This window comes from Rhipicephalus sanguineus, chromosome 4 (genome assembly GCF_013339695.2).
Source record: "Rhipicephalus sanguineus isolate Rsan-2018 chromosome 4, BIME_Rsan_1.4, whole genome shotgun sequence".
Lineage (NCBI taxonomy): Eukaryota > Metazoa > Arthropoda > Arachnida > Ixodida > Ixodidae > Rhipicephalus > Rhipicephalus sanguineus.
In genome coordinates, this window is record NC_051179.1 from 2,865,753 (window position 1) to 2,891,313 (window position 25,561).

The 25,561-nt window shown below is 49.9% G+C and overlaps 1 protein-coding gene across 14 annotated transcripts in view; it reads left to right on the forward strand.

The window, feature by feature from the left end:
* LOC119389290 (serine/arginine repetitive matrix protein 2) overlaps positions 1-25,561 on the forward strand; it is a 351,568-nt gene that overhangs the window by 222,951 nt on the left and 103,056 nt on the right. For all 14 annotated transcript variants that reach the window (XM_037656491.2, XM_037656493.2, XM_037656492.2 and 11 more), the window contains 2 exons: positions 12,603-12,707; positions 12,768-12,893. In XM_037656491.2, the coding sequence (XP_037512419.1) occupies positions 12,603-12,707; positions 12,768-12,893 (231 nt within the window). The remainder of the gene's footprint in view (positions 1-12,602; positions 12,708-12,767; positions 12,894-25,561) is intronic.

The window sequence follows — 25,561 nt, forward strand, 5'->3', positions numbered from 1 at the left end:
TTACTCGTCATATATGACTTTAATCTCAGGAGAACGTTTTCCCTTCAGTATAACCGCCTTGTGGTCCGTAAAGTATAAAGTTAATGGCTCTTGCTGCAAAGGTTGCAGCTTGAAGTTCGAGAATGCGATGTTAACGCCCCCGTTTTGCTTCCGCGAGCCCGCCGCTCCGGATCGGCTGGGGCACTGGCTACGTTGACGCAACGCCGGGGAGACAGGCCTCGTTCATGAGCTGCTTTACATCTAAGGGTACCTTGCACGATATTTGGCGTAGTGGGTACCGTGCATGAATGACGATGATTTGTGGTGTAGTGGGTACCTTGCATGAATGACGATGATTAATGACGAAGTGGGTACCTCCCATGATTTATGGCGTAGCGGGTACCTTGCATGATCTATACTAGAGCACGCGCCGCAGTGGAGCGAGCGCTCTATCGCACGTCCATATGTCAGGCAAACATTCCTTTCTGCACATCATGCACGAGCTCTCCTCTCGTGCTAGCACTTCGTTCTCTTCTTTCTTCCGTACATCTAGTGACACGCGGGGCACTGGTCACGCCGGGGGGCAGGCCTCGTTCATAAGCTGCTTCGCATCTAAAACACATTCGCCGTCGAACCGAATGTATACTCTCTACCCCAGAGACTACTTAAAATGTGGCATTCAGCATTCCCAATTGGACACGCATTCATACAAACTCGCTATAAAGGTTGCTTTTTAAGGCACCTGTCATTTTAACGAGAACAGGTGTATGCAAGGCTGTTGCAAAATCTCAGTCGCGTCTGGCCGCTGGCACTGTGATCCATAATGTACACAAATGGACACCTGTGTGCACGTGTGTCTGCAGCGATGGCATCAGCTCCACAAGTGCACTCGATCCAGGCGGAGACATTTGCTCTCACAAGGAAGACAATTTTGCAGAGTTTCGTTGCAAACTGTTTTCCCGCATGGACGCGTGTAAGACCGTGTTTTGAAAGCAAATAAACGCGGAATGCTCTGGCTTTCTGTGTCTGTGCTGTCGCACCACGAACTGCCACGGGTGCCTCTGTCACTTTGCATTGAAAAAAACTTCAGTAGACGCGGCAAGTTTTTTTTTTTTTTCGTTTTTTTCCCGTCATGCAGCGCATGCCTTAAGCGAACGCACTCCATCTAGTGTCGCATGCATGCTCAACAGACTGCGTCTTGATTCTTCTTTACTTGCTCCAGCTTAGCGTTGTTGTTGAGCGGCACTGTCACGTCAGCTTTTTTGCTTGTGTTCATCCTATGGGCTGTGGCTACTCAGCGTAGTCTTGACTTATGGCGGCCAGATATAAAATTTTTATCCGTGTTTATTTAGTGAAGCGACTTCCCCATGTTGTTTAAAATAAATAACTTCACTTTTCTACCACTCTATATTTACCTTCCTCAATTTTTCTGGCCATTTTTTGTCTGGATTATTGACATTGGTATCATGAACGAATTACATTACTTTTTCCTGTGTAGCACCATCATGGATAGAATGGCATTCATTGTAACGAATGACGTTCAAACCTAATGACCTTAAAGGAGTGGTGACACAAAAATTCCAACACAATTTGACTGTTGCATCACACTAATGCGTGCGTAAAGGTGCCATGTGTACAATATCAGCCACAAATATTGATTTAATTTTAATTGAAGCGCTCGTAGCGCAGCAAAATTTCAAGTTGAAAACCATCGATAGCGGGCTATTGATGGGTATAGGCGCGGGCAGAAAAGTGTTAAAATGACACAAAGTAAGTTGGAAGTGCTGCCTGCGTTGTCATGTTTGTGTTTCTTTCCTGCATTTTTGTGTTATGTTAGTGGTAATTATGTCATCTATATGTTCATATAAGTTGAAAAAATTCTAAGGCTGGCGATGCTGTGTGTGTGTGCAGGCTCACGCAATACATCCATATTGTGAGGTGAATCAGTTAAAGCAAACGAGCAGAAGCATACCTGCAGGGAACAAAATATGAGCGGAGAAAGTAACTGTGGAACAAACTCCTTTAGTGAGCTATTAATTGTGAAAAAGTGCCTGCTTTGGCTTGTGCGCAATGAAAGATGTGTTTCATGCTGTAAAAGGTGGTGTTACCTTTTTCTACGATCTCAGCAATTGTTGTTTCAGCTCCTTGAAAATTTTTCGTTAGGTGCTTGAAAGTCCTTAAAAACCCTTGAATTTTTTTCTTCAACGTTGCTATGAACCCTGTCAGCAGGTATCATTTTATCTTCATGAGTTGGCATGGGGACAGGTATACTAATAGTAATAGGGTTATTTCACCATAGAACACATATGAAGGTTGATAGTGCAGCAACTTGTCATTTTTATACTGGTTAAACCGGTTTTATTATTGCAAGGTTCTACTATATCGGGAGGTATCCGACCTCGAATGACTTGAGAAGAATTTGGGCATGTTGGAGTTGGTTATGCATCTTTGAAATGGGCAGCACAAAAACAAGGACACGAGAAAAAGTACAAGACACGACAGAGCAGCGCCTTATCATAACTAACTTTATTAGACTATTTAAACTTTCACCAAGTATCATCTGCTCTTACATCATTGATAGCCAAAACGAGAAGGAAATACATGCGCTCCTGCAAAGATTAGAAACGGTTACAAAAATGATCATCACATGTACATTTTTTACTTTGTAATGAAACGATTGAGGAAAGAAATTTCATTGTCATGCAGTGCTATTAAGGGCATGCTTATGCATAGATTGCCTTTTTTGTGAATGTAATGAGCCTCAGCAATTTCTCTAGTAGCTTAATGGCTATGCCTGAAAATACATATGGGTTCACGAAAGTGAGGGGTGCATCCGTGTTGCGCACAGGGTCGAGCGTACACGTGTTGCCGTCCAATGAGCGCTTGTGTTCCGACAACCTTACATTCGGGCAACGACCAGTTTGCCCATTGTAGACATGAGCGCAGGAAAAGGGAAGCTGGTATACAACTGCCATTGTGCAAGGCACAAACGGTGACGTGTGCCTTACAGTGCACCCTTTTTTGTCACTGTCACGAGTGAGTGCCAGGCGGCGAAAAAACGATGACGACGAAGTTCTCAAAACATTCGAAGCGGCACGAGCGCGTGCACGGAATATTCGACAGAGCTCGAGGCACGCGAACTGAGCCATGAAGGAGGACGAAGAGCAATGAGCTGGCATTCTCTTCGTGGGCTCGGCAGAGGAAGGTCGCATCGCCAGCAGACGCACTGGCAACGGGAGCGACGGGCGTTCGGGTCTGCGGCCGGTGACGCGGGCGTCCCGAGGTGCAGCCGGCGGACTCGATGGCGTTCGAGCGAGGCTCCTCGGAGATGCAGTTACCGTGCCCCGCAAGTACGGACATTCCCGGCGCAAGACCCCTTCCGAAGCAAGACACCGAAGGCAATCAACGGAGGGCTACGTCAGCGGTGGAACACCATGTTTGGCGAAGGAGCCGACAACGACGTTAGGCCTAGCCGTCAGGAGAGCGGAGTGCCTGCGTGTGAACAGGCAACGACGGTTGGCGCATTGTGCTACTGCGTGGGCCATGTCAAGTTAAACGGCCGGACGACGTAGACACCAGACGGGACTTTGGCTTTGCACCAAGTCATCGGAAATGACAAGTAAGGCCGGTCCAACGTGTTCGTTGTTATAAGACTGGAGCAGGCTAGGGGTAGGACAATTTAGTTATGTACTGAGTTGAGAGGTTGAATTTTGTAGCAACTGTATTTTGTACATTTGTATATGTTAGAGTGCCAAGTTTTCCTTGTTTTTTGTTCGATAAAAGTTTGCAGTGGTATACCCCGAGTCTTGACTGAGTCCATCGCACCGGGCCACACGAAATTCGTGACAGTCGCACCTAAACATTTTTCTGCCAGCTTCCTTTCAACTATACCACAAATGCTATTTCTTTTTAAGAGAAGAGAAAACAACATTTATCTTATACCGACCAGCTACATTTCTGAGCGCATGCGACAACTTATGTACATACGGAATTACAATGAATTTTTTTTCTTTTTTCTGCAGACTTCGAATTATCTGTGGTGAGCTTTCTTACTTTTATACGGTTTAGGAGCTTCTGCACGTTCACCCTGGTAGCACTTTCTGGAAAGCCTGCCACTGTATTAGGCGCTCGATTTGTTTCCTACTGCTTACGGTAATTTGTGAAAACAGGATTTGAAAGGGATGAGAACAGTAATGATCCGAAAAAGTAGTTCTAAACTTTAAATCCACTCATTCAAAAGTCGTAAAAAATGGCATAGCATTTTCATTACTGTTTTCGTCCCTGTTCAGATCCCGTTTTCACAAACCACCAAAAGCTGTGCGAAACAAATCGAGTGTGTAAGAGTGGCAGGCTTTCCAGAAAGTGCGATCGGGGTGAACGTGAAGAAGCTCCTAAAACGTATAAAAGTAGGAACGCTCGCCACAGATAATTCGAAGTCTGCAGAAAAAGAAAAAAAAAATCATTGTAATTCCGTATGTACATAAGTTGTCGCATGCGCTCAGAAATGTAGCTGGTCAGTATAAGATAAATGTTGTTTTCTCTTCTCTTAAAAAGAAATAGCATTTGTGGTATAGTTGAAAGGAAGCTGGCAGAAAAAGTTCAGGTGTGACAAAAAAAGGCTGCACTCTAAAGCACATGTCACCGTTTGTGCCTTGCACAATGGGAGCTGTATGCCAGCTTCCCTTTTCCTGCGCTCATGTCTACAGTGGGCAAACTGGTCGTTGCCCGAATGTAAGGTTGTCGGAACACAAGCGCTCATTGGACGGCAACACGTGTACGCTCGACCCTGTGCGCAACACGGATGCACCCCTCACTTTCGTGAACCCATATGTATTTTCAGGCATAGCCATTAAGCTACTAGAGAAATTGCTGAGGCTCATTACATTCACAAAAAAGGCAATCTATGCATAAGCATGCCCTCAATAGCACTGCATGACGATGAAATTTCTTTCCTCAATCGTTTCATTACAAAGTAAAAAGTGTACATGTGATGATTGTTTTTGTAACCGTTTCTAATCTTTGCAGGAACACGTAATACTTGGTGAAGGTTTAAATAGTGAGCGTTCTTTCTAATAAAGTTAGTTGTGAGAAGGCGCTCTCTGCGGTGTGTTGTACTTCTTTTCGGGTCCTTGTTTTCGTGCTGCCCATTTCAAACATGAGTGGCTTCACTGTATATACTGTTGAGCAAAGAAATTTATTAAGCGGCACCAAAGAGGAAAAACAATTTTTCTCGTGAAACACCGCACTTGCAGTGAGAAGACTCTTGGTAAGTGAGCAAATGCCCCATAAGCAAAAGCAGGTGGCGACAGCGCCTGGAAGTTTCCGCACCACTCGCAGGGATGGCATAGATTTTGACTGTGTCTGCTAGGGAATGTGTGGTTCCTAATTGGTAAAAATGAGGTACACCGTCTTATGAGGGAGCCAGAGACGTATCACACTAAATGAAATTTTTGTGGCCAAAATTAGAAAACAATACTTGGAAATCCGTGACGTCATCGGAGACTTCAGTCGGAAATCTAAAAGGGAAACTTTTGACATCGATTTTTTCATCTATTAGTAACCCTATGGTGGTGAAATCATCGACCCTAGAGTTTTCAGAGTACAACTTAGCAATCTAAAGTAGTATCAATAAAACTTGATTTGGGCCTAGTTGGTACATAATCCTGAGGTTTAAGCTACAGTGCAAATGAACAAGACATCCCAGCAAGAAAAGACATGACACACACAAGCGCTGCTTACCAGCTGCTTTATTCCTTCGTATGCCAATGCATACATAAGCCCGAAGCAACCTTACCGCACATGCGCACACAACAATAGCTCTAATAAAAAAATAAAGCAAGGGTGATGGCCAGTGCCATGAAATCGTATTCAGATGAGCACAGGGACGTCACTGATAGTACATAGATGTGCTCTTTTCTTTATGTGCTAAGCTTCTTAGGCCAGCTGTGCATGCTCACTGCCTAGGATTGGCGTCCCTTCAAGTTGCAGCAAGAATTAGTGTGGGCTACAAGATGTGTTCCTTTATCAGCATTTTTGTTTGCCTTTTGCGCACGTTCCCCAAGTCGCTCGTTGATGCATGTCTTATCAAACGAGAGCGGGATGGCACAAACCACGCAGACGATGCACAAAAGATCTGCTCACATCGCAGGTGTGGCATAGCTTTGAGAGCTTGTTCGGCGCAGAAAACGCCACAGGGACACCATGTCTGCTCTCTTAGTGCAGACACTGGCCTCAACCTGTCAAGTCTGCCCCCGTAGTGGTTTTTCTTTTCTCAGACCTTCATAGTGAAGAGGATTTTGGTCTGTTGTAAAGAGAGTATGTAAAATCCAAGTACTGTTACAACAGACTTTTATGTAAACGCTGAATGGGTCTGTTATAACCAGAGAGAATTAAGAGTAAAAAACGCGATCAAAGAACGGAAACTACATAGAATTGCTGTAAAAAAATTTGTTGTGCCTGCCAAGGTGGCAAGAATTTGGAAATCGCAAAAAAAGAAAAAAAGACAGAACAGCGTTTTTAAAAAAATTTTAAGTCTGCAACGGGGCAACTGGGTGCCACCATTCTGGGCTCGTCGGAAAGAGCATTTCTCTGTATTCAAATTCTCCGCTTGAGCTAGCTCCTCCATTCAGAAACAAGTGTACAAAAAGCAAATGTTTGACGTTCGTTTTGAGGTCTCTGAGTGGCTGCTTCTGCCACGTTGCTCCAGCACATGTCGCCATTGGACCGATGCTCGCTCCGAGAGAGCATCGTCTACTGCTTGCGCATCGCGAGGTCACAGCTGTCGAAAATTGCGCTACTAAGTGGCGCATTCACTCGTTCTGTGTTCACCGGTCAACGATCATTTATAATATAATTACGCTTTACTTTGGTAGCTTTAAGCGGAAGCTCAATTGTCAGGTTACGATATCGCGCCGCACTCGTCACGAACATAGCAGTCGTGAGTGTCGGTCTCGTCGCACCCGCGGTTAGGGGTTCTGCTCATCAGCACTTCATACCTCGTGACAAAGACCATCCGGGGACAACTCTTTGTACTCGTGATCGAGCGTGACAACATCGGGCACCGCGACCACACACATCGCAACCGAGCTTTCTGCTCGGAAGTCGTGGCTAGGCCTAACTACGCTCGCGGATTCGGATTCGAGACAAATCCGCGAGCCGAATCTGAATCCGAGACAAAGTTCGGATTTGAGACGAATCCGAACTTTACGGGCAAGAGCAGCGAAGAAGCCGCAATGTGCTCCGTCGCAAGCAACGAATCACACCGCCCGCTGGTTCCTCGGAACCGCGGATGGGCGCTTACGCTTCGGCAGTGTACCCCTCTGCCGAGCTCACCGCGCAGCGGCCGCTCGGAGCAGTGGTGGCATCGGCTAGCAATTTCACGCGTCGGCACCCCAAAACGCAAGACCAAGCACGCTGCGCGCTGATTTTTTGTTGCCACGGCTACGCATAACTGATCATTGACAGACCGGAGATCGGCGGCTTTTGTTCTTAAATTGGTACCTCGATATCTGGTGTGCTGTTCTCATCCCAAAAGTATGTCAAGCGATGTTCTTAGTCGGAAGTTATTGAATATGGAATGTCCGTGGTAGAAAGTCCGCTGTAAAGGGGTCCTGATCACCTTGCTGGCCTCACATTTTAGTCAGTTATATCCGAATGTCCATTCTAAAAAATGAATTGTACTGAATAGTAATGAATAGTAAAAAATGAATAGTAAAGAATGAATACTTACCAACTTGCTCAGCTCTCTGTTATTCCGAATGTCCGTTGTACCAGAATCCGTTGTAAATGAAGCTCAATCAATGGAACAGATAGGGAGGTTGGCATAACGCCGCAAATTGGTCTGTAGTATCCGAATGTCTGTTGTAAGCAGATCCGTTGTAATGAGGTTATACTGTATTGTCATGGGTGTGTTGAGCTTTTGGGGTAGCTTGCGCAATTACGTGTGCCGCATGCCATGGGCAATAAGCAAATGTGCACCTTGCCATGAATGGCAATGCATCTCGTGGCGCAGCACGCCAAGCCTTTATAGCAGACCTATTCATGCAATTGCAGTGTGCAATGCAATGGTAACTAAACTTACGATAACTAGCCGCTTGCCTAAGCCGGCGACAACTGCAATTTGGTCTGGTTGTCACATTGTGGTGACACATTTTGAGGGCTGGCAGACTTTGCTTTCTACAGAAGACAGCTGCAGCCTGTGTTGGTATTGCACAGTGCACAGGCCTCTAGCATTTTACCTCCGTTGAAATGCACCAGCTGAGCACCATAGACACCATGTGACAACAGACCACTTGCTCAGATAATTGCCTAAACGCAATGCAGTTTAAACTTTGCATGTAATAAAGCTTCGCAGTCATATTAATTCTATGCTAACGGCCGCAACAAAGACATTTAGTTGGGAGCTTTGTTTCACATTTATTCCACCTAATGCTCGTTCAGAGGTGGCATCGCTTTGGCGAAAAATTTATAGATCGTGAAGCAGCTCCTTCCTTGGTCATTTCCTTTCTTGGTCAGTAGACGAAGTCATTCTACGAAAGCAGCCCTTGTAGTAATGAGTTATTAATCTACTGTTGAAATACTTCTCACTGTTTAACAGAAAATTGAGCAGCTGTGCATGGCAAACAGTCTGGTGCTCTGCGCAACCAATGATTGGCGCTTTCTTCAGCCTGGATGTTTACCTCATTCTGTAAGCGGCACCGCTGGGGCATTGTTGCAAGTGCGTGGCATATCATTTCAGGCAAATATAACCTATCGAAGCATTGAGACTAACGGCACTCACCAGGCCACAGCGGCCACATTTTGCGCAGGGTGAAGAAAAGGAATTGTGTACTGTACAAGAATGGCACTCAGTGACAGCACCCTTGCTGCAGGCCGGCTGTTCTATTCTGAATTCCTCCTTCTTCCCTCTAGCCTCCAAGCTGTGGTCCCACTCTTCATTACAGTACTTGCACCTTGTTGATCAGGGGCGTAGGCTGATGTGGTTGAGCGTCATTTTATGCTCTGTATCCCATGGGGCGGCACAGGCCCGGTGTGCCACCCCCTGGCTACGCCACTGATCAGGGGTCGGCAATCTTTTGAGGCGGGGGGCCGAGTTGCATGAAGCCGACACAACCGGGGCTGGACGGCAAACCGGGCAGGGGGCTAAGCAGGCAACGTACAAAACTGGCAAGTTTTTGCCAAATTCTCGCTAAGTGTGAGGATAGGGGACAATGCCCACTGGAAGTAATCATTCCTGTCTAACCCCATTCATTGTCAAAACTATCATGTCGGCCTTCAGATAAGAAGTCACTTGGGGAGGGGTTCTGATGTTGTGCTGAGGGCCGCACAATACTGCCTTAGATGATCGAAAATGAATCTCCCACTCCGCCGTGCCTCATAACCATGGCATGGTTATGACCTGGATAATTTTGTTTTAGACTGAAACTCTCATGAGCTGCATGTTTTGAGTGTGCTTGGGCACTGCATGTTGGGTGTTGACAGTAGCAGTGTGCAACTTACGAAGCAGCAGCGCTCACACTCCCTCTCTAGCGGACTCTATGTGCAACTGAGGCAGGAGACCAGAAAAGGATAGGACTCTGGTTATACTCAAGCGCATTATGTGTTTTGATGCATACATAATGAAGATTGCCGTGCATTAGTTCATTGTGAACAAGGCACCTGCATTGGGGGCTAAAACGTCAATTCTGTTGTTTTGTGTTGTTATTGTTCTGTCCAGAGTGTTCAAAATTTCACTTTTTAGAGCTGCTGGCTCTTATTTCCGGGGAGATCATCATGGCTTACAATGTTCACCTAAATTCAGCATTCGCTTGAATCCAACACACAACCTTCAAAATAAAAATGCACCTGAACAGTGTTTATATTTTATATAAAACTTGAGGATTAGAAAAAGGAGCAAACTACAGTTTGCCTTCATAGAATGGGAGATTTATTTTCTTGGCAGTTGTTTTTCCTCTGTAAGCCACTTTGGCTGGCTTCAAGGTCACGTCTCGGTACCCTTCAATCACATGCCAAATCAAGGGCCATTACCTTGACTAGCTTGGTCTACATGAAGTTGCTTAAGAAGGTCTGTAATATTGTCTTCAATGTCCAGAAATTTTCCCATTTTTGGCCCACAGAAACCTTTCCTGTTGGACATGCAGCTGAAGATCTTTTTCCTGTGCTTGCGCTACTGATGGTCACAGGCCACAGCACAGCCGTCTTTCACATGCAAAATAACTTTCCTTTGACGTGAGCTTTCACAGTGAAAGCGCAGGTCGCAGTCAAACAGGGAGTGAGCCTACGCGGACTCGTGCTTCGTTGTCATCTGGTGATTGTGGGGGTGCTATCACCCCCGGAAAAGTCTGGCGTATTGGCCGTAATTGGGTTTAAAAGCCGCCGAGCTAGAGTGGTGCTGCGCTCGCGCGATGTAGGCTTAGCGCGGTGCCTGTGGGAGAAGCTAGGCTGGGTTTGGCGTGGATGGACGTCTCCCGCGGGCCCCTCGTGCCGAGTTGGGGACGTCGCATTCGCGGTGCATTGTATGTCTTACGTTGTCTTGTGTTTGTTATGATTTCTGTGTATTGCATTGTCATTGTGTAAGCTTACTTAGCGTGGTCCTGGTTTGTATTAGATTCGGCAGGCGAGCTCGTCGTATGTAAAAAGCGAGATAAGAAACTTATGTACGTGTTGTTTCTTGCTCGACTGCGTGAACTGTGTCCGTGTGTTCCGAGAGCGGCCAATATCTTCAGAGCCCACAACCCTTTGACAGTAGGCGGTTGCTGATGCTGCCAATGGGGCATTGTTTTTGTTTTTGATTCAGACATGCAGGTAAAGGTTATCTGGGTGAAAGGGGTGCGTTAGACTCGAATAAATACGGTATTCCTTCAGCGGGCACTTCGTTAATCTTGTCTGTCGGGCTCGTGGTGCTCCCCTCTCATCGTCAGTGATCTGCACATTATCCTTGGTTGCAGCGAGGACAGTGTTCCGATGGCCAAAGACCATATTTGGCCATACGAACATCCAGAGGCTGCAGCATTGGTGTGAGACCAGCGGGAATCACAGTTAACACCAGTCTGCATCTCTTGTAGCTTCGCCCAAACACAGTCTTAGGATGACAGTGACAGCTGTTAACTATGAGGAGCGACAAAAGTTCATTATGCACCAAGTCTATTCTTTGTCGCTTGACTTGGATGGAAGGTTTGCATAACGCTTAAAGGGACACTAAAGGCAAATATTAAGTCGACGTTCATTGTTGAAATAACGGTCCAGAAACCTTGTAGTGCTACTTTTGTGCCAAGGAAGTGCTTATTTTGAAATAAAATCACGTTCTAGTGGTCCGCATTGCGTTAGCGCACTTCAAATCACCCGCCTGAAAGCGGTGTTTCTCATGTCACTGCTGCCGTGCCCAAAGTTGCCCAAAGCTTTACTGCACGGCGGCGTGCACTGGCGGTGTGCGCCATTCGGGCATCCGGCAACATCACATGCATGCGGCATTTTGTCGAACTTTCTGTCAGAGCGACTTTCACAAGCGCACAAAACACACGCGGCAGTACGCGATACCGAAACTACCACTGAGACGTGATCGCGTGAGCAAAGCAGGGTGCCGGGCTAAACGCAGTTCGGCGAAAACGGAACCTTCGAACCACGCGTGCCGTTCCCTATGGCAACGCCAAAGAGGTTCTTTTTTCCATGAATCAAAGAAATGAACAAGCAGCATTTTATTACCTCTCTTGATGCAGGAATGTTCTTTTTTTTTATTGCAGCTAGTTTGATTACGAGCGATTACTTGTAGTCGAACTCTCCCACGTCACCAGGATCATTTCCAAAATGTGCCACTCGTGGCGCTTATCGTGTGATACATTAAGCTTAATTTCTCGGTGAGTAGGGCACTGCTGTTGATAATGTTGGCGTTTTACGTGTTTTCATACATTGAGCTTTCACTCTGACATGAATTGTTATTTGCCTTTAGTGTCCCTTTAACAGATCAGCTGTTCTCCACTATCATCACCATCTGGAACAAGCAGACAAAGGTGCGATTAATGAAAAGTCCCTTAATCGTTCACCTCGAGGGCATAAGCCATGTTCTCAGTTGATCTGCGGAGATCAACCACTCAAAGCAATGGTGGGGAAAAACCATGCAGGATTGAGGAGCAAATGGCGCAGAGAGGCTGGTTGGGCCCAGAGGGTGCGCTACAGTTTACACGGCACAAAACTTGCCACTGACCCAAAACAAAGCTTTACCAAAGTACGTGGAGTCCACTCTCCTGCCATTTTTTCTCGACAGGGTGTATCCTGCTAAATGGGCCTTGGAAGCACAAGTTATGAATCTCCGACTGTGGTGAGCATCCCAAGAGGTCAGAGTGATGACACACGGGGACGCCTTGTTTTGTGGCAAAATCAGGGCTTTTTTGTGTGATAGCGAGCATGCAGCTCTCTGCTGTGAAATGCATTGTTTTCACTAACAGACGTGCAAGTCACCTGTGCTGAGACTATGAGCAGTGTTTATGAGAAATGGCACCATACGTGAACAGTTGCAGTCATTTTGTCATTGACCAACGAAACGAGTCAAGCGTCTTTGTACTATGCGGCTGCCAAAGGGGCCAAGCGAACCTTGCGTTCATAGTGAAATGGAAGGTATCCCATTACAGGCCCACCAAAGCAGGCCGCCCAAGTGGTGACCCTAAGGAAGCAGTCAAGGCCAAACTGAGTAAGCCCAACAAGACCAGCAAGGAGCACAACAGTGACCGTGATAGGCAAGTTTCTTGTTGGTGCCGTCCTGAAGGCGTTGTGCCAACACTGTCGTTTCCCTGCAGTCCCTCGAGGCGGTGCTCGGTGCCATCGAGTCGACCAGCCAAGGCTCAGCAGGAGGAGGCCTCTCCCCAGCAGCCCAACGGACACGCAGCCTCTCGTCCAGCGCCTGCCTCCCAGTCACGCTCCAGGTGAGACCAGTTCATGGCACTTATTCAAGGGGCAGCATGGACTTTTGAAATACCACCATTCCAGAAACCTCGTTGTGCTTGTTTCGCGCCAAGGAAATGCTTTGTTTGAAAGAACAGTGGGAACCAGCCATCGGCATTAGTACTGCTTCTGTCCGCCACCAGAGGAGAACTGCCGTCGCTCGCGGAAATGCAGGCCATGGCTGCGTTCACAGCTGTTATGTGGTTGAGTTTTCGTCCGTATTCGCGCTGTTTGAAGCAGGAATCCTGAAACACTTGTTGCTCTGGGCAACCAGGCCACTCTAAAGGCATATGGCATTTGTGGCTGTTCCTGACCGAGGCACTTGTGTGTTATCTGCCGCGCCAGTGATGCGTGGAAAATCATTTTTTCACCGTTATGTTCACTTGTCCGAGAGTCTGTTTTTTACTGTCTGAGAGTCGCACGGAGCAGTGTGGTACGCCATGTGCACGCATTCATTGTGACGCTGTACAGGGTGACTGCCGGTTATTGAGGTGGTAGTGTTTGTAGTGTCCATCAACTCCAATTATTCGCTACCTAATGTATTCGGCGTTGCACTTGGTGGCAGTCGCAAAGCAACATTGCTACTTGTTCATGCATTCGTTAACTATTCAGTTGCAGCGCAATCACATTTCTGGCCATGATTCGTTCACTTGTTACCTTGCACTGCAAACGTGACGGGTAGACTGCATCGTGCCTGAGCCGCCGCTTTTGTCCTTCTATGAAGCGTTCTTGTTGGAACATAGTCTAGTGTATTTTGAAGATGTATCAGGTGACCAATTATGCTGCCTAATTACCGGAAGCCACGTCTCTCGTACACCAGTGGCAGCTGTTATTTGATGGAACGACAGCCCAACAGTCTTTCTATGTATTCGATTGGCACAGTGGCACACAATAGTGTGACATACTGAGGCATGCAGGGCACATAGTTGCAAAAGCCTGAAATAGAAAATAAAACGTGAATGCTATGAAATTTTAATTCAGGTATCACACGGGCAGCACAGCCAGACAGGCTGCATGTGGAACACATACCTGTGAAAGCCTGCGAAAAGCGCGAGTGCAAGTTAATTAGGATGCAAACACAAACTCGTGAGCTTCGTAATAGTGCGTGTTCAGCATTCTACTCACGCAGTGCCACCACGTGGCAGTGGCGAGCGGCTGCTCGATGGCCTGAGGAGAGGCACTGAAAAAATAGAGCAGGTGCTGACCAGACACAAGCTTGTTTAGAGCTCTTTTCGTGCACAGCGGGAGTTGCCTGTCGTCTGTGCCGAGGATGTTGTAGCTGGTGTGACACGTAGGCTTAGAGGGCTAGGCCTAGCTAGCTAGGTCATGTTCAGCTTGCTTTCGAAGCAGGGCAGCTGAAAGTATGCCGAGGATCACCGTGGAATGCAGCCGCGTTGCCAAGGAGCCTCACTTGTGTGTTACCATCAAGGTCAAGGACCACGCCTTAGAACACCTGCTGTCCTCGTCACCATGCGGCGCTACTGAAACGAGCTTCTTCTGCCTGTCCCACATAGACAATCTTGGCTTGGGTCACGCGCCTCTGGAAGTTCGTGTGCATGCACTCGTGCCATTTTGTACACTTTGCACGCTTTGTCGTTGTCTTTTCCATGTGGCTCTTACTCATGCCAACTAGGAATGAGCAATCAGTCATTGTCCAACTGCGCCTGTTCAAGTGCAGCTTGAATATGTAGAACGTGTGCACGCATGCTGCACATCTGTCACCACTCAGTAGATGTCCACCTGTCACCACTCAGTGTACGTCCAGTTGCAGTACTGACGTGCAAATTCCCGCCTTCGTTGTCAGTGAACAACAGTCAGCATAGGTGCATGACCAGGATGTGCTGCAGAAGCCCAGATGCAGCAACGTTTCGGAGACACTGCCTTTTGGTGCGCAACGGTAGCACGTCTATTCGCCCGAACGCATCTCTTGTCATCGATGGCCCGTGGGGCACCACATTTGCCACGTCGCTGATTTTCCCATTTTGCCATGCACGGTACACTTTTTTCACAGCAGCACGCAAACAGTTCACAAACTTAGCCGTTTCGGAAAAGCTTCCACCTGTGGGAATCGAGCGCATCACCACCCGATAACACGTGCTGCGCAGTTGGGATGCGCGCGTCCTACAGATTGCCTAGAAAAGCGCGAGCCGACTCGAAGGGCAGGGAGTTGGCGACGGACTGGCGAAGTGTATGCGCGCCTGTGGTGGACGGCCGGCGTGGCGAAGGCTGAACTGAACGGTTGATGGCATGTGTTGTGGCCGCGAGGACGTTCAGTTGTTAGATTAACTTTTGGCCGTTTCTTTTACTAATAAATGTTTTGTGAGTTGTGAGGCAGCGCTGTATCCCGTCATTTGGCCAGACGACGAGAACCCCTACAAGTGGCGCCCAACGTGCAAGTGGCTTCGTCTGACCAGCAAGATGGATGCGGCGTTGCAGCGACTCCTGGAGACAATGGAACGCCTCGACGTGGCCTCAGGAGTGTACTGCGCGGCGCGGGGACACGCCGAGTCCGCGGCCTATTGCGCGGCGAGGGGCGTTGCGGTCCCGACTATGGACTGTGGGCGATGGACGCCGCTCCCAGTTGGGCGCGGATGTACGCCAGCAAAAGACAACAATGCCGATGGGAAGGCTCCAGTTGGGCCGCTACCGGTGGACCAGGCCCCGGCAAAGGCGGCAGGCCAGGATTACAAGGACGCTGCGGCAGACATTACTACAGACGGCGGAGACACGAGTCCCGTGGCTGAGGAGGCCATGGTCGTGCGTGCCGGGGACAACCATGACATGGGAGCGGGGATGCTGGCAGGCACACCCCTGGTTGGACAACCGAGCACGTCGGCGAAAGGTGATGGGAATGACGACGAGTGTGACATCGAGGGTGGTGAGCTGCACCACCGTATGGACGACCCCGCAGTGCACGGCGACATTGCGCCCGAGAGACATGGCAAGGAAGAGCACGGCTACAGCGGGGACAACAAAAAGAACGCTGTGGGAGATCCTGCTGCCGCCAAGGACGAAGGCGCTAGTCACGAGACCAAGGAGGCCTCGATCATGCAAGCCAACGACGACCACAGCTTGGACGCCTGCATGGAGGAAGAGATCCAGGCTGTTGCAGCGCAAGGGAGGGCGAGTGTGGAGGCGCCGAAATCTTCCGCGGGTGCCCCCACCATGACATGCGCCGCAAAGAAGCCTGTAACAGCAGCTGCAGGAAAGCCTAGACAGAACGCAGCGAAAGGCAGCAAAGCCACGCCCGTGAAGGCCGTCACGCCAAGAAGGAAAGCTGCCACGCAGGTAGGCATGAAGGCCGCGGCCGCTCGCAATCGAGACAGAGAGTACGGCGCCATAGCAAGGCCGACTTCTAGCACAGTGGCGAGGACTGTGTCGGCGGAAACGAAGTCGCCGTCGTCGACAAGCCCGACATCAGTGCCAAAGACCGCATCGGCGGTGCGCCAGATGACGGTAGTTAACACCAGCAATGATCCTACGGAAGACAGCAAAGATAACCAACGGCAACGAACTTTTTCTCAGGGGGGGGAATGTGTGGGAATCGAGCGCATCACCACCCGATAACACGTGCTGCGCAGTTGGGATGCGCGCGTCCTACAGATTGCCTAGAAAAGCGCGAGCCGACTCGAAGGGCAGGGAGTTGGTGATGGACTGGCGAAGTGTATGCGCGCGTGTGGTGGACGGCCGGCGTGGCAAAGGCTGAACTGAACGGTTGATGGCATGTGTTGTGGCCGCGAGGACGTTCAGTTGTTAGATTAACTTTTGGCCGTTTCTTTTACTAATAAATGTTTTGTGAGTTGTGAGGCAGCGCTGTATCCCATCATTTGGCCAGATGACGAGAACCCCTACACACCTTTGGCTGGAAAGCCAATGATCATGCCCTTTTGGACGTCGGATAAGTCGCTCCGTTTCGGCATTACGCCAACGATTGAAATGTTTTCCGAAGCCCTCACACACCCTTTATCAACTGCACTGTGCTGCCACTTGCCTTCTGTGATGGGCTATTTAACGTGGACGTTGAAAGTACATGGTGGTCACATTAATGTGACTAGACTGTGTATATCACTGCACAGCACAAATACGACGTGTATATGCCTTTCACTAGTATGTCCTCTATGATGTGTAATAGTGGCAGCAGCGTAAATATAGGGTGGCGTGGAGTCAACTGACATGTTTCAAGTAGTCATGTATTACATGCAGAAGCAGGGAAAACTTAGATTAGTGTCTATAAATAGGACCAAGTATGTCATTTATTTGCCACCAATTACAAGGTCATTCCTTCAAAACTACATCAGGAAGAGTTCTTCCTTTTACGTCTATGCACAGTTGCAAACGTTTCTTGAAGTTGCACACGTGCCAACGTAGGTCCTCATCAACTTGAAATGCGTAAGTTGGCTGTGCACCTCACAGTATGTAGCTTCGTAAATTTTTATTTCTGGTGAGAAGGCGGAAGTTGAACATACTATGGTAATTTTTGCTTCAGTGCCGGTGCAACCAAAAGGACGGACGTCTATCACTCGGTAACTCGATTGAGTTGTGAAGCAGGAATCAGCTCTGGTTATGTTCAGTGCTTCGTGCAGATACTCATTTTCTCTGCACGTTTTAACTCCAGCCTCACACTGCTAGCACATGCAACACAATTTGTTTACCTTGTTTGGGGCACTTGAGTAATCCCTGCCTGTCGTCTACTTTTTTGGTTCCATCTATTTGGCAATCTTGTGGGTGGAATCACGACCCCTTAGTGTTTACAGCACTGTTAACAGGCAGTTAACAACAATGCAACAGTAATTATATACCCGTCGGGGTGACGTCGCAGAGCGAGAAATGGAGCCAAGGGGGGCGGGGTAACATTGCTTTCTCCGGTAGCGGAATGGCTGGTGTTGGTGTCTGCCATTTCGGATAGCCCTGTACGCCACCTACATTGTTGCGAATAATGCAGATTAAACTGCATTATTTTATCAGATGCTGCTGGACAAAGCGCGTGTACTAGCAGAAGACAGAGTTGTTGAACCTGTGTTGCGTGGTTCATGTGAAAGGAACAGACAAGCTTCCAGGGGCGAGTGACGTTTAGTGCTACACGTTTGTCGTTGCGTGGCTGGTCCCGATAAGCCATGGGCACGTTGCGGCGCATGCCTTTTATTTGTTTTGCGTGCCTGCGCATTGTCGACCTGAAATGCGGCGCTAGGCCGGACACCACGGCGGGTGTGCACCAACATAGATGGAAGTGACCAGCACATGCCCTTTATAATCAGAAATATGAAGCCTTTCAAGTCTTTGTGCCCGCCATAGATGACTCGTGATTTTTTGCAGAGTGGCTGGGCAAGTTTGACTGCGACATGCAGAAGCAAGGCAGGCATGTGCTGCTCGTGATAAACAACTGCACCCTACATCAAAGCGCACAGGGACAAACGACTTTCGAGTGGACACGACTTTTGTCCCTGTTTTTTAGCGCTTTGAAGTTGTGCCATGATGTCTTACAAACTCGCCCAAGCTTCCGTGCTTCTAATGCACCCTACAGCACATGCAAATTTCTCTCATGGCAGTACTATTCCTGTCGCCCAGTGCTGCTTTGAAAGGGCAGTCACTTGATTTAGGCACAATGCATGCGTTGAAGGGGGACGTGGGGATCGTCAACTTTTTTTTTCTTGACACTGAGTGCTGAAATTTTGTGCACATACTGCAAATCATATTGAAGAGATAAGTTTAAATTTTGGTGAAATTATCGTTATTTCTTATTTTATAAGAATTTACAAGTTCCTTGCTGGTGTAAAAGCCTGGCACAGTGATGAAACTTGCTAGGAGGCTGGAACTAGAGAGGCTAGCCTCTCTACTGGAACTACTTCGTATGTTTGCTCACATTGTTTGTACATCAACATAGTGTTTGATTTTTTTTTACAGCCATAGTAATTTTTTGCTGAACATAACACGCAAGTGTGTGTGTCTCGGCTATTTGCGCCACTGCAGTAATCTTGAGATAACAAAAGAATGAAAGCCTAAACAAAATTTCAAGCTAAAGAGACAGGGCGTGCAAACACGGACACAAGAAAGAAGTCAGGACACCACAAACGCCAAGACTGCGTTGAAGTACAACACAGTCGATGGATTACAGCAGAACAAACAGCATAAAAGTCGGTCTCGCCATAGTTGTGCTGTGCTTTCCACTAGTGGCAGGCACAAAAGACTTGAGAAAATAGACAAGGAAGTTTTGGTTGCAGTTTGTGAGCGTAGTGGTATCACCCCTTGTAAAGTCGTTCGCACCTCATTACGCACGCGCGTCTCGCGGATTAGCCGCAGAGCGAGGGGTGGCAAATGCGTGAGGGGGAGACAGAAAATTAGGTGGGTAGATGAGTTTAAGAAGTTTGTTGGTATAACGTGGCAGCAAAAAGCACAGGACCGGGTTGATTGGCGGAACATGGGAGAGGCCTTTGCCCTGCAGTGGGCGTAGACAGGCTGGTGATGATGATGATGATGAGGGGTGGCGCTGTGCTCGCGCTGGTTAGGGTTAGGGCGATGGTGCCGCCTGCCGGAAAAGAGGTTAAGCTGTGTGGAGATAGGTTTGCGAGACGCTTACCCTACGAGGCGACCGGCAAGGGACGCAACGTTCTCCACTGCCGCAGCGAACAAAGACGCTACGGCCGGGTTCTTCGACTCTCCGGCACAGGGCAGAAAAGGCACTCGAAGCAGGATGTCAACTAACTACACGGGTTTATTAACCCAAGATGCAGCACAGTACAACAGTCACGGGCTTGCAGGCCGTAAAGGGAACTCCGCAAGACCGATCGAGTATGCTTGCCAGCGGCGCTACGACCATCACACAAAGGGCAGCAGTCGAGCGCACTGACGAGAAGCCGCCTGCCAGAGCAGCGCGTCAACCTCTCGTGCTGGCCTGAGAGCAACTGACGTGGGCAAGCCAGCGCCATACAGAAGCGAGCTCAAGGGGGAAGGGGGTTGTCACTGACGGCCAATGAGGACAGGCGTTGCGCAGTGACGTAGGCTAGCGTGGTCACATGGTGGCGCGAGCATGCTCAGGCAAGTTCGGACACGTGGCTCGTGCGGGGAAGACCAACGCATGGCTCGCACCGAGCAAAAGGGCCTGGCGACGTAGTCACGGTAGCCATGTCGCCGGCGGTTCCCGACGCTCGAGCCGCGCGGGGCCAGCACATGCGCTAGCTGGGGAACGAGGCGCCAAAGGGGAGGGCGCGCTGTAAATTCCAAAGTGTGTTCAGAGAAAGCCTGTGTCCATTCGACTGACTATGCCATGGTATCGGGGGAATCCACATTCTTGGCGCGCTTCTTCGAACCGCTTGCCGTGGAATCATCACTGGGCTGCTTGGGAGCCTTTTGACTAACTCGACTGCTGCAACAAGACATCTGACGAAGGAGCATTTCCATGCGCGCCGCTGTGCCATCACGTGATTGCCGAGAGAGTGTAAGGGGGAGAGGCCACTGCTGTGGCGGCGGAACTGTTGCTGTGCACCGCTGTGCCATCACGTGGTTGCCGAGAGAGTGTAAGGGGGAGAGGCCACTGCTGTGGCGGCGCAACTGTTGCTGTGCACCGCTGTGCCATCACGTGGTTGCCGAGAGAGTGTAAGGGGGAGAGCCCACAGCTGTGGCGGCGCAACTGTTGCTATGCACCGCTGTGCCATCACGTGGTTGCCGAGAGAGTGTAAGGGGGAGAGGCCACTGCTGTGGCGGTGCAACTGTTGCTGTGTGCCGCTGTGCCATCACGTGGTTGCCGAGAGAGTGTAAGGGGGAGAGGCCACTGCTGTGGCGGCGCAACTGTTGCTGTGCACCGCTGTGCCATCACGTGGTTGCCGAGAGAGTGTAAGGGGGAGAGGCCACTGCTGTGGCGGCGCAACTGTTGCTGTGCACCGCTGTGCCATCACGTGGTTGCCGAGAGAGTGTAAGGGGGAGAGCCCACAGCTGTGGCGGCGCAACTGTTGCTATGCACCGCTGTGCCATCACGTGGTTGCCGAGAGAGTGTAAGGGGGAGAGGCCACTGCTGTGGCGGCGCAACTGTTGCTGTGCACCGCTGTGCCATCACGTGGTTGCCGAGAGAGTGTAAGGGGGAGAGCCCACAGCTGTGGCGGCGCAACTGTTGCTATGCACCGCTGTGCCATCACGTGATTGCCGAGAGAGTGTAAGGGGGAGAGGCCACTGCTCTGGCGGCGCAACTGTTGCTGTGCACCGCTGTGCCATCACGTGGTTGCCGAGAGAGTGTAAGGGGGAGAGCCCACAGCTGTGGCGGCGCAACTGTTGCTATGCACCGCTGTGCCATCACGTGGTTGCCGAGAGAGTGTAAGGGGGAGAGGCCACTGCTGTGGCGGCGCAACTGTTGCTGTGCACCGCTGTGCCATCACGTGGTTGCCGAGAGAGTGTAAGGGGGAGAGCCCACAGCTGTGGCGGCGCAACTGTTGCTATGCACCGCTGTGCCATCACGTGGTTGCCGAGAGAGTGTAAGGGGGAGAGGCCACTGCTGTGGCGGCGCAACTGTTGCTGTGCACCGCTGTGCCATCACGTGGTTGCCGAGAGAGTGTAAGGGGGAGAGCCCACAGCTGTGGCGGCGCAACTGTTGCTATGCACCGCTGTGCCATCACGTGGTTGCCGAGAGAGTGTAAGGGGGAGAGGCCACTGCTGTGGCGGCGCAACTGTTGCTGTGCACCGCTGTGCCATCACGTGGTTGCCGAGAGAGTGTAAGGGGGAGAGCCCACAGCTGTGGCGGCGCAACTGTTGCTATGCACCGCTGTGCCATCACGTGGTTGCCGAGAGAGTGTAAGGGGGAGAGGCCACTGCTGTGGCGGCGCAACTGTTGCTGTGCACCGCTGTGCCATCACGTGGTTGCCGAGAGTGTAAGGGGGAGAGCCCACAGCTGTGGCGGCGCAACTGTTGCTATGCACCGCTGTGCCATCACGTGGTTGCCGAGAGAGTGTAAGGGGGAGAGGCCACTGCTGTGGCGGCGCAACTGTTGCTGTGCACCGCTGTGCCATCACGTGGTTGCCGAGAGAGTGTAAGGGGGAGAGCCCACAGCTGTGGCGGCGCAACTGTTGCTATGCACCGCTGTGCCATCACGTGGTTGCCGAGAGAGTGTAAGGGGGAGAGGCCACTGCTGTGGCGGCGCAACTGTTGCTGTGTGCCGCTGTGCCATCACGTGGTTGCCGAGAGAGTGTAAGGGGGAGAGGCCACTGCTGTGGCGGCGCAACTGTTGCTGTGTGCCGCTGTGCCATCACGTGGTTGCCGAGAGAGTGTAAGGGGGAGAGGCCACTGCGGTGGCGGCGCAACTGTTGCTGTGTGCCGCTGTGCCATCACGTGGTTGCCGAGAGAGTGTAAGGGGGAGAGGCCACTGCTGTGGCGGCGCAACTGTTGCTGTGTGCCGCTGTGCCATCACGTGGTTGCCGAGAGAGTGTAAGGGGGAGAGGCCACTGCTGTGGCGGCGCAACTGTTGCTGTGTGCCGCTGTGCCATCACGTGGTTGCCGAGAGAGTGTAAGGGGGAGAGGCCACTGCTGTGGCGGCGCAACTGTTGCTGTGTGCCGCTGTGCCATCACGTGGTTGCCGAGAGAGTGTAAGGGGGAGAGGCCACTGCTGTGGCGGCGCAACTGTTGCTGTGTGCCGCTGTGCCATCACGTGGTTGCCGAGAGAGTGTAAGGGGGAGAGGCCACTGCTGTGGCGGCGCAACTGTTGCTGTGTGCCGCTGTGCCATCACGTGGTTGCCGAGAGAGTGTAAGGGGGAGAGGCCACTGCTGTGGCGGCGCAACTGTTGCTGTGTGCCGCTGTGCCATCACGTGGTTGCCGAGAGAGTGTAAGGGGGAGAGGCCACTGCTGTGGCGGTGCAACTGTTGCTGTGTGCCGCTGTGCCATCACGTGGTTGCCGAGAGAGTGTAAGGGGGAGAGGCCACTGCTGTGGCGGCGCAACTGTTGCTGTGCACCGCTGTGCCATCACGTGGTTGCCGAGAGAGTGTAAGGGGGAGAGGCCACTGCTGTGGCGGCGCAACTGTTGCTGTGCACCGCTGTGCCATCACGTGGTTGCCGAGAGAGTGTAAGGGGGAGAGCCCACAGCTGTGGCGGCGCAACTGTTGCTGTGTGCCGCTGTGCCATCACGTGGTTGCCGAGAGAGTGTAAGGGGGAGAGGCCACTGCTGTGGCGGCGCAACTGTTGCTGTGTGCCGCTGTGCCATCACGTGGTTGCCGAGAGAGTGTAAGGGGGAGAGGCCACTGCTGTGGCGGCGCAACTGTTGCTGTGTGCCGCTGTGCCATCACGTGGTTGCCGAGAGAGTGTAAGGGAGAGAGGCCACAGCTGGCACCGTTCCAGGGCACGGACGGAAGGACGCCACAAGTATGAGACATTAAAGGCTTTCGCCTTATAAGCAGAGAGAGTCTCTTTGGGGTTTGGTGGCGTGTGCAGACGGACGTCTCCCGTGGTGGGTCCATGGGGACGATACCGCGGCTTGTTTCCCGTGGACCCCTCGTGCTGAGTCGAACATTGGCAACGCCGCATTCACGCTACCTTGTATATGCCTTATGTTGCTTGGTTTTGTTATGTTTTCTCTCTATTGTATTGACATTATGTAAGCGTGTTACTTGTTATGTATTAGATTTCGGCTGGCGAGCTTGTCATTTGTAAAGTCAGGTTAATAAATCAGGGGTGGAAGTGCTGCGCACAAACGGCAATTTCCGCAGAAATTGACCATTGGAAATGCAAAGCCCCAAATCTAGTCGAGTCTTATCGCCTCGACTGAGCAACACTGAGCGTTGGTTACACAAAGGACACAGCCACATCTTTATCCAGTGTCATTCGGTCACGTTGTATTTGGTGTAACTCGTGGTGCTTGCAAGTGCTCATCTCAGTGCTGTTATCACCGTGGCTTCCCCGAAAAACTGGTCAAGTTTAGCTACACAGTGCAGTGCTTATCTATTCAATCAGTTACAGAGTACAGTGTGTATTGTACATTGATCATACATGTCAGATAAGGAGCAGGGTTAGCAAAAAGGCAATTTAATGCCTGACAAAGTGCTGTAACCCGTCCCAGTCAATAAAGTGCACAAGGATGAGTGATGTATACATGTTAAAAAATTATCTCTATTTCTCAAAAATCTCTATTTTTCTCTCAGTTCTCGTGTTCTCAGTTCTCAGTGACGGTAGTATAAGCTTTTAAATTCATTTTATAGAGTGTCAGTAGGTTTAGAATGAAGGTAACTTTTATTATGTTATCTCTAGTCTTCAGTTGTTCATCTCAGCTACGTTGTTCTATAGATGGCTTGCATTGACGTCACTTAAACGACCATGTTGGAGCACCAGCATGTGGAGACGCGACGTTTGCGATGTCACATTAATGCTATCAACGCTATACGTGCAGGTTCTTTCGTTATTCATGCACAAAGACGCTCCTGCCGCGTCGTTTTCACATTGCCACAATTTGTTTGTCATCAAAACCGTCGTCATGGAGTACCAGTACATTCAAAAGCTGTGTTTCATGACGTCACGTGCAAGCCATCTATCGACATGAACATTATTCCTCTGTCTGAGGTCTAGTCAACTGTAGTGATCCAAAGCATCGCTTATATCTTGTTTTCTCCAAGTTATTGCTCTGTCAGCTGTGATGTTTTAGTGATAAGATCATATGTACACATATATTATTAATTTGGGGTAAGTCTGGTCAGCTCATAAGTATTGGATGTTTAGTAAAAACCACTGGAATTTTTTGTGTTAACCAGAAATAAAAGATTTCAATTAACGATCATGTTTGACCCGAAACACAGTTTTTGATGCTCTGAAGCTGCTCCGAAACTCCCACTTTACTGCTCCAAAGCTGCTCCAAAACAGCATTATGCCTCCTCCCTGAGCTGCTCCAAAAGGCTGAAGCCCACTTCCACCCCTGATAAATGTACACGTGATTGTTGCCCGACGGCGTGAACTGTCTCGATGTGTTCCGGGAGCGGTGCTCATCTCGAGACCCCACAAGTTGACCTCATACTAAATGCGAGTCAGGGTAGTGATGATTGTTGTCCTTGTCAGCAGGCAAACTTTTGGGTCTCTACTTCATAATTTGGCATGATTTAGGAATTAGCCTCTGTCATTTACCGCAGATGTTTTTGTGCAACCCCCCTGGAGCGCAAGTGCACCAGGCTGCATGCCAATTTTGGACATGCTGTACTGTATTTGCAGTGCTTTTTAATCGCTGGTGGCTACCACCCAGTTTACTTTTCCACGTTGAGTTTCACTTTATTCAGCCATTATGATGATGAAGTGAGCCTGGTCAGAGGTGACTTTCGCATATGTACGAACTGTTTCCAGAATGTGTGTTCATCAATGTGGTACCTGATGCCGAGCATGATGCTTTCAATAATCCGGTGGTGACTTGTGGCAGTGCCTAGTCAACTCTGACATGGGAGGCCATGACTTTGGCTGGAATGATTTGTGTTGATGAAGATTGTGGAGGTGTCACGGACAAAGGCAGCATTTGCAAAGTGCATGCCGGGAGCGATGCGGAAGAACCAATTTTCACTTCGGAGCCAGCACCCATAGTGTGCCTGCAGCAGTGGGCTACACAGAGGACCTCAGGCTGCCTGTTTATGCCAAGGGCCCTGGCACGCTGCTGTGGAAACAGTGCAGACTGTGTTGCTTTGTGCTTTGACTGTTTTCTTTCTTTCT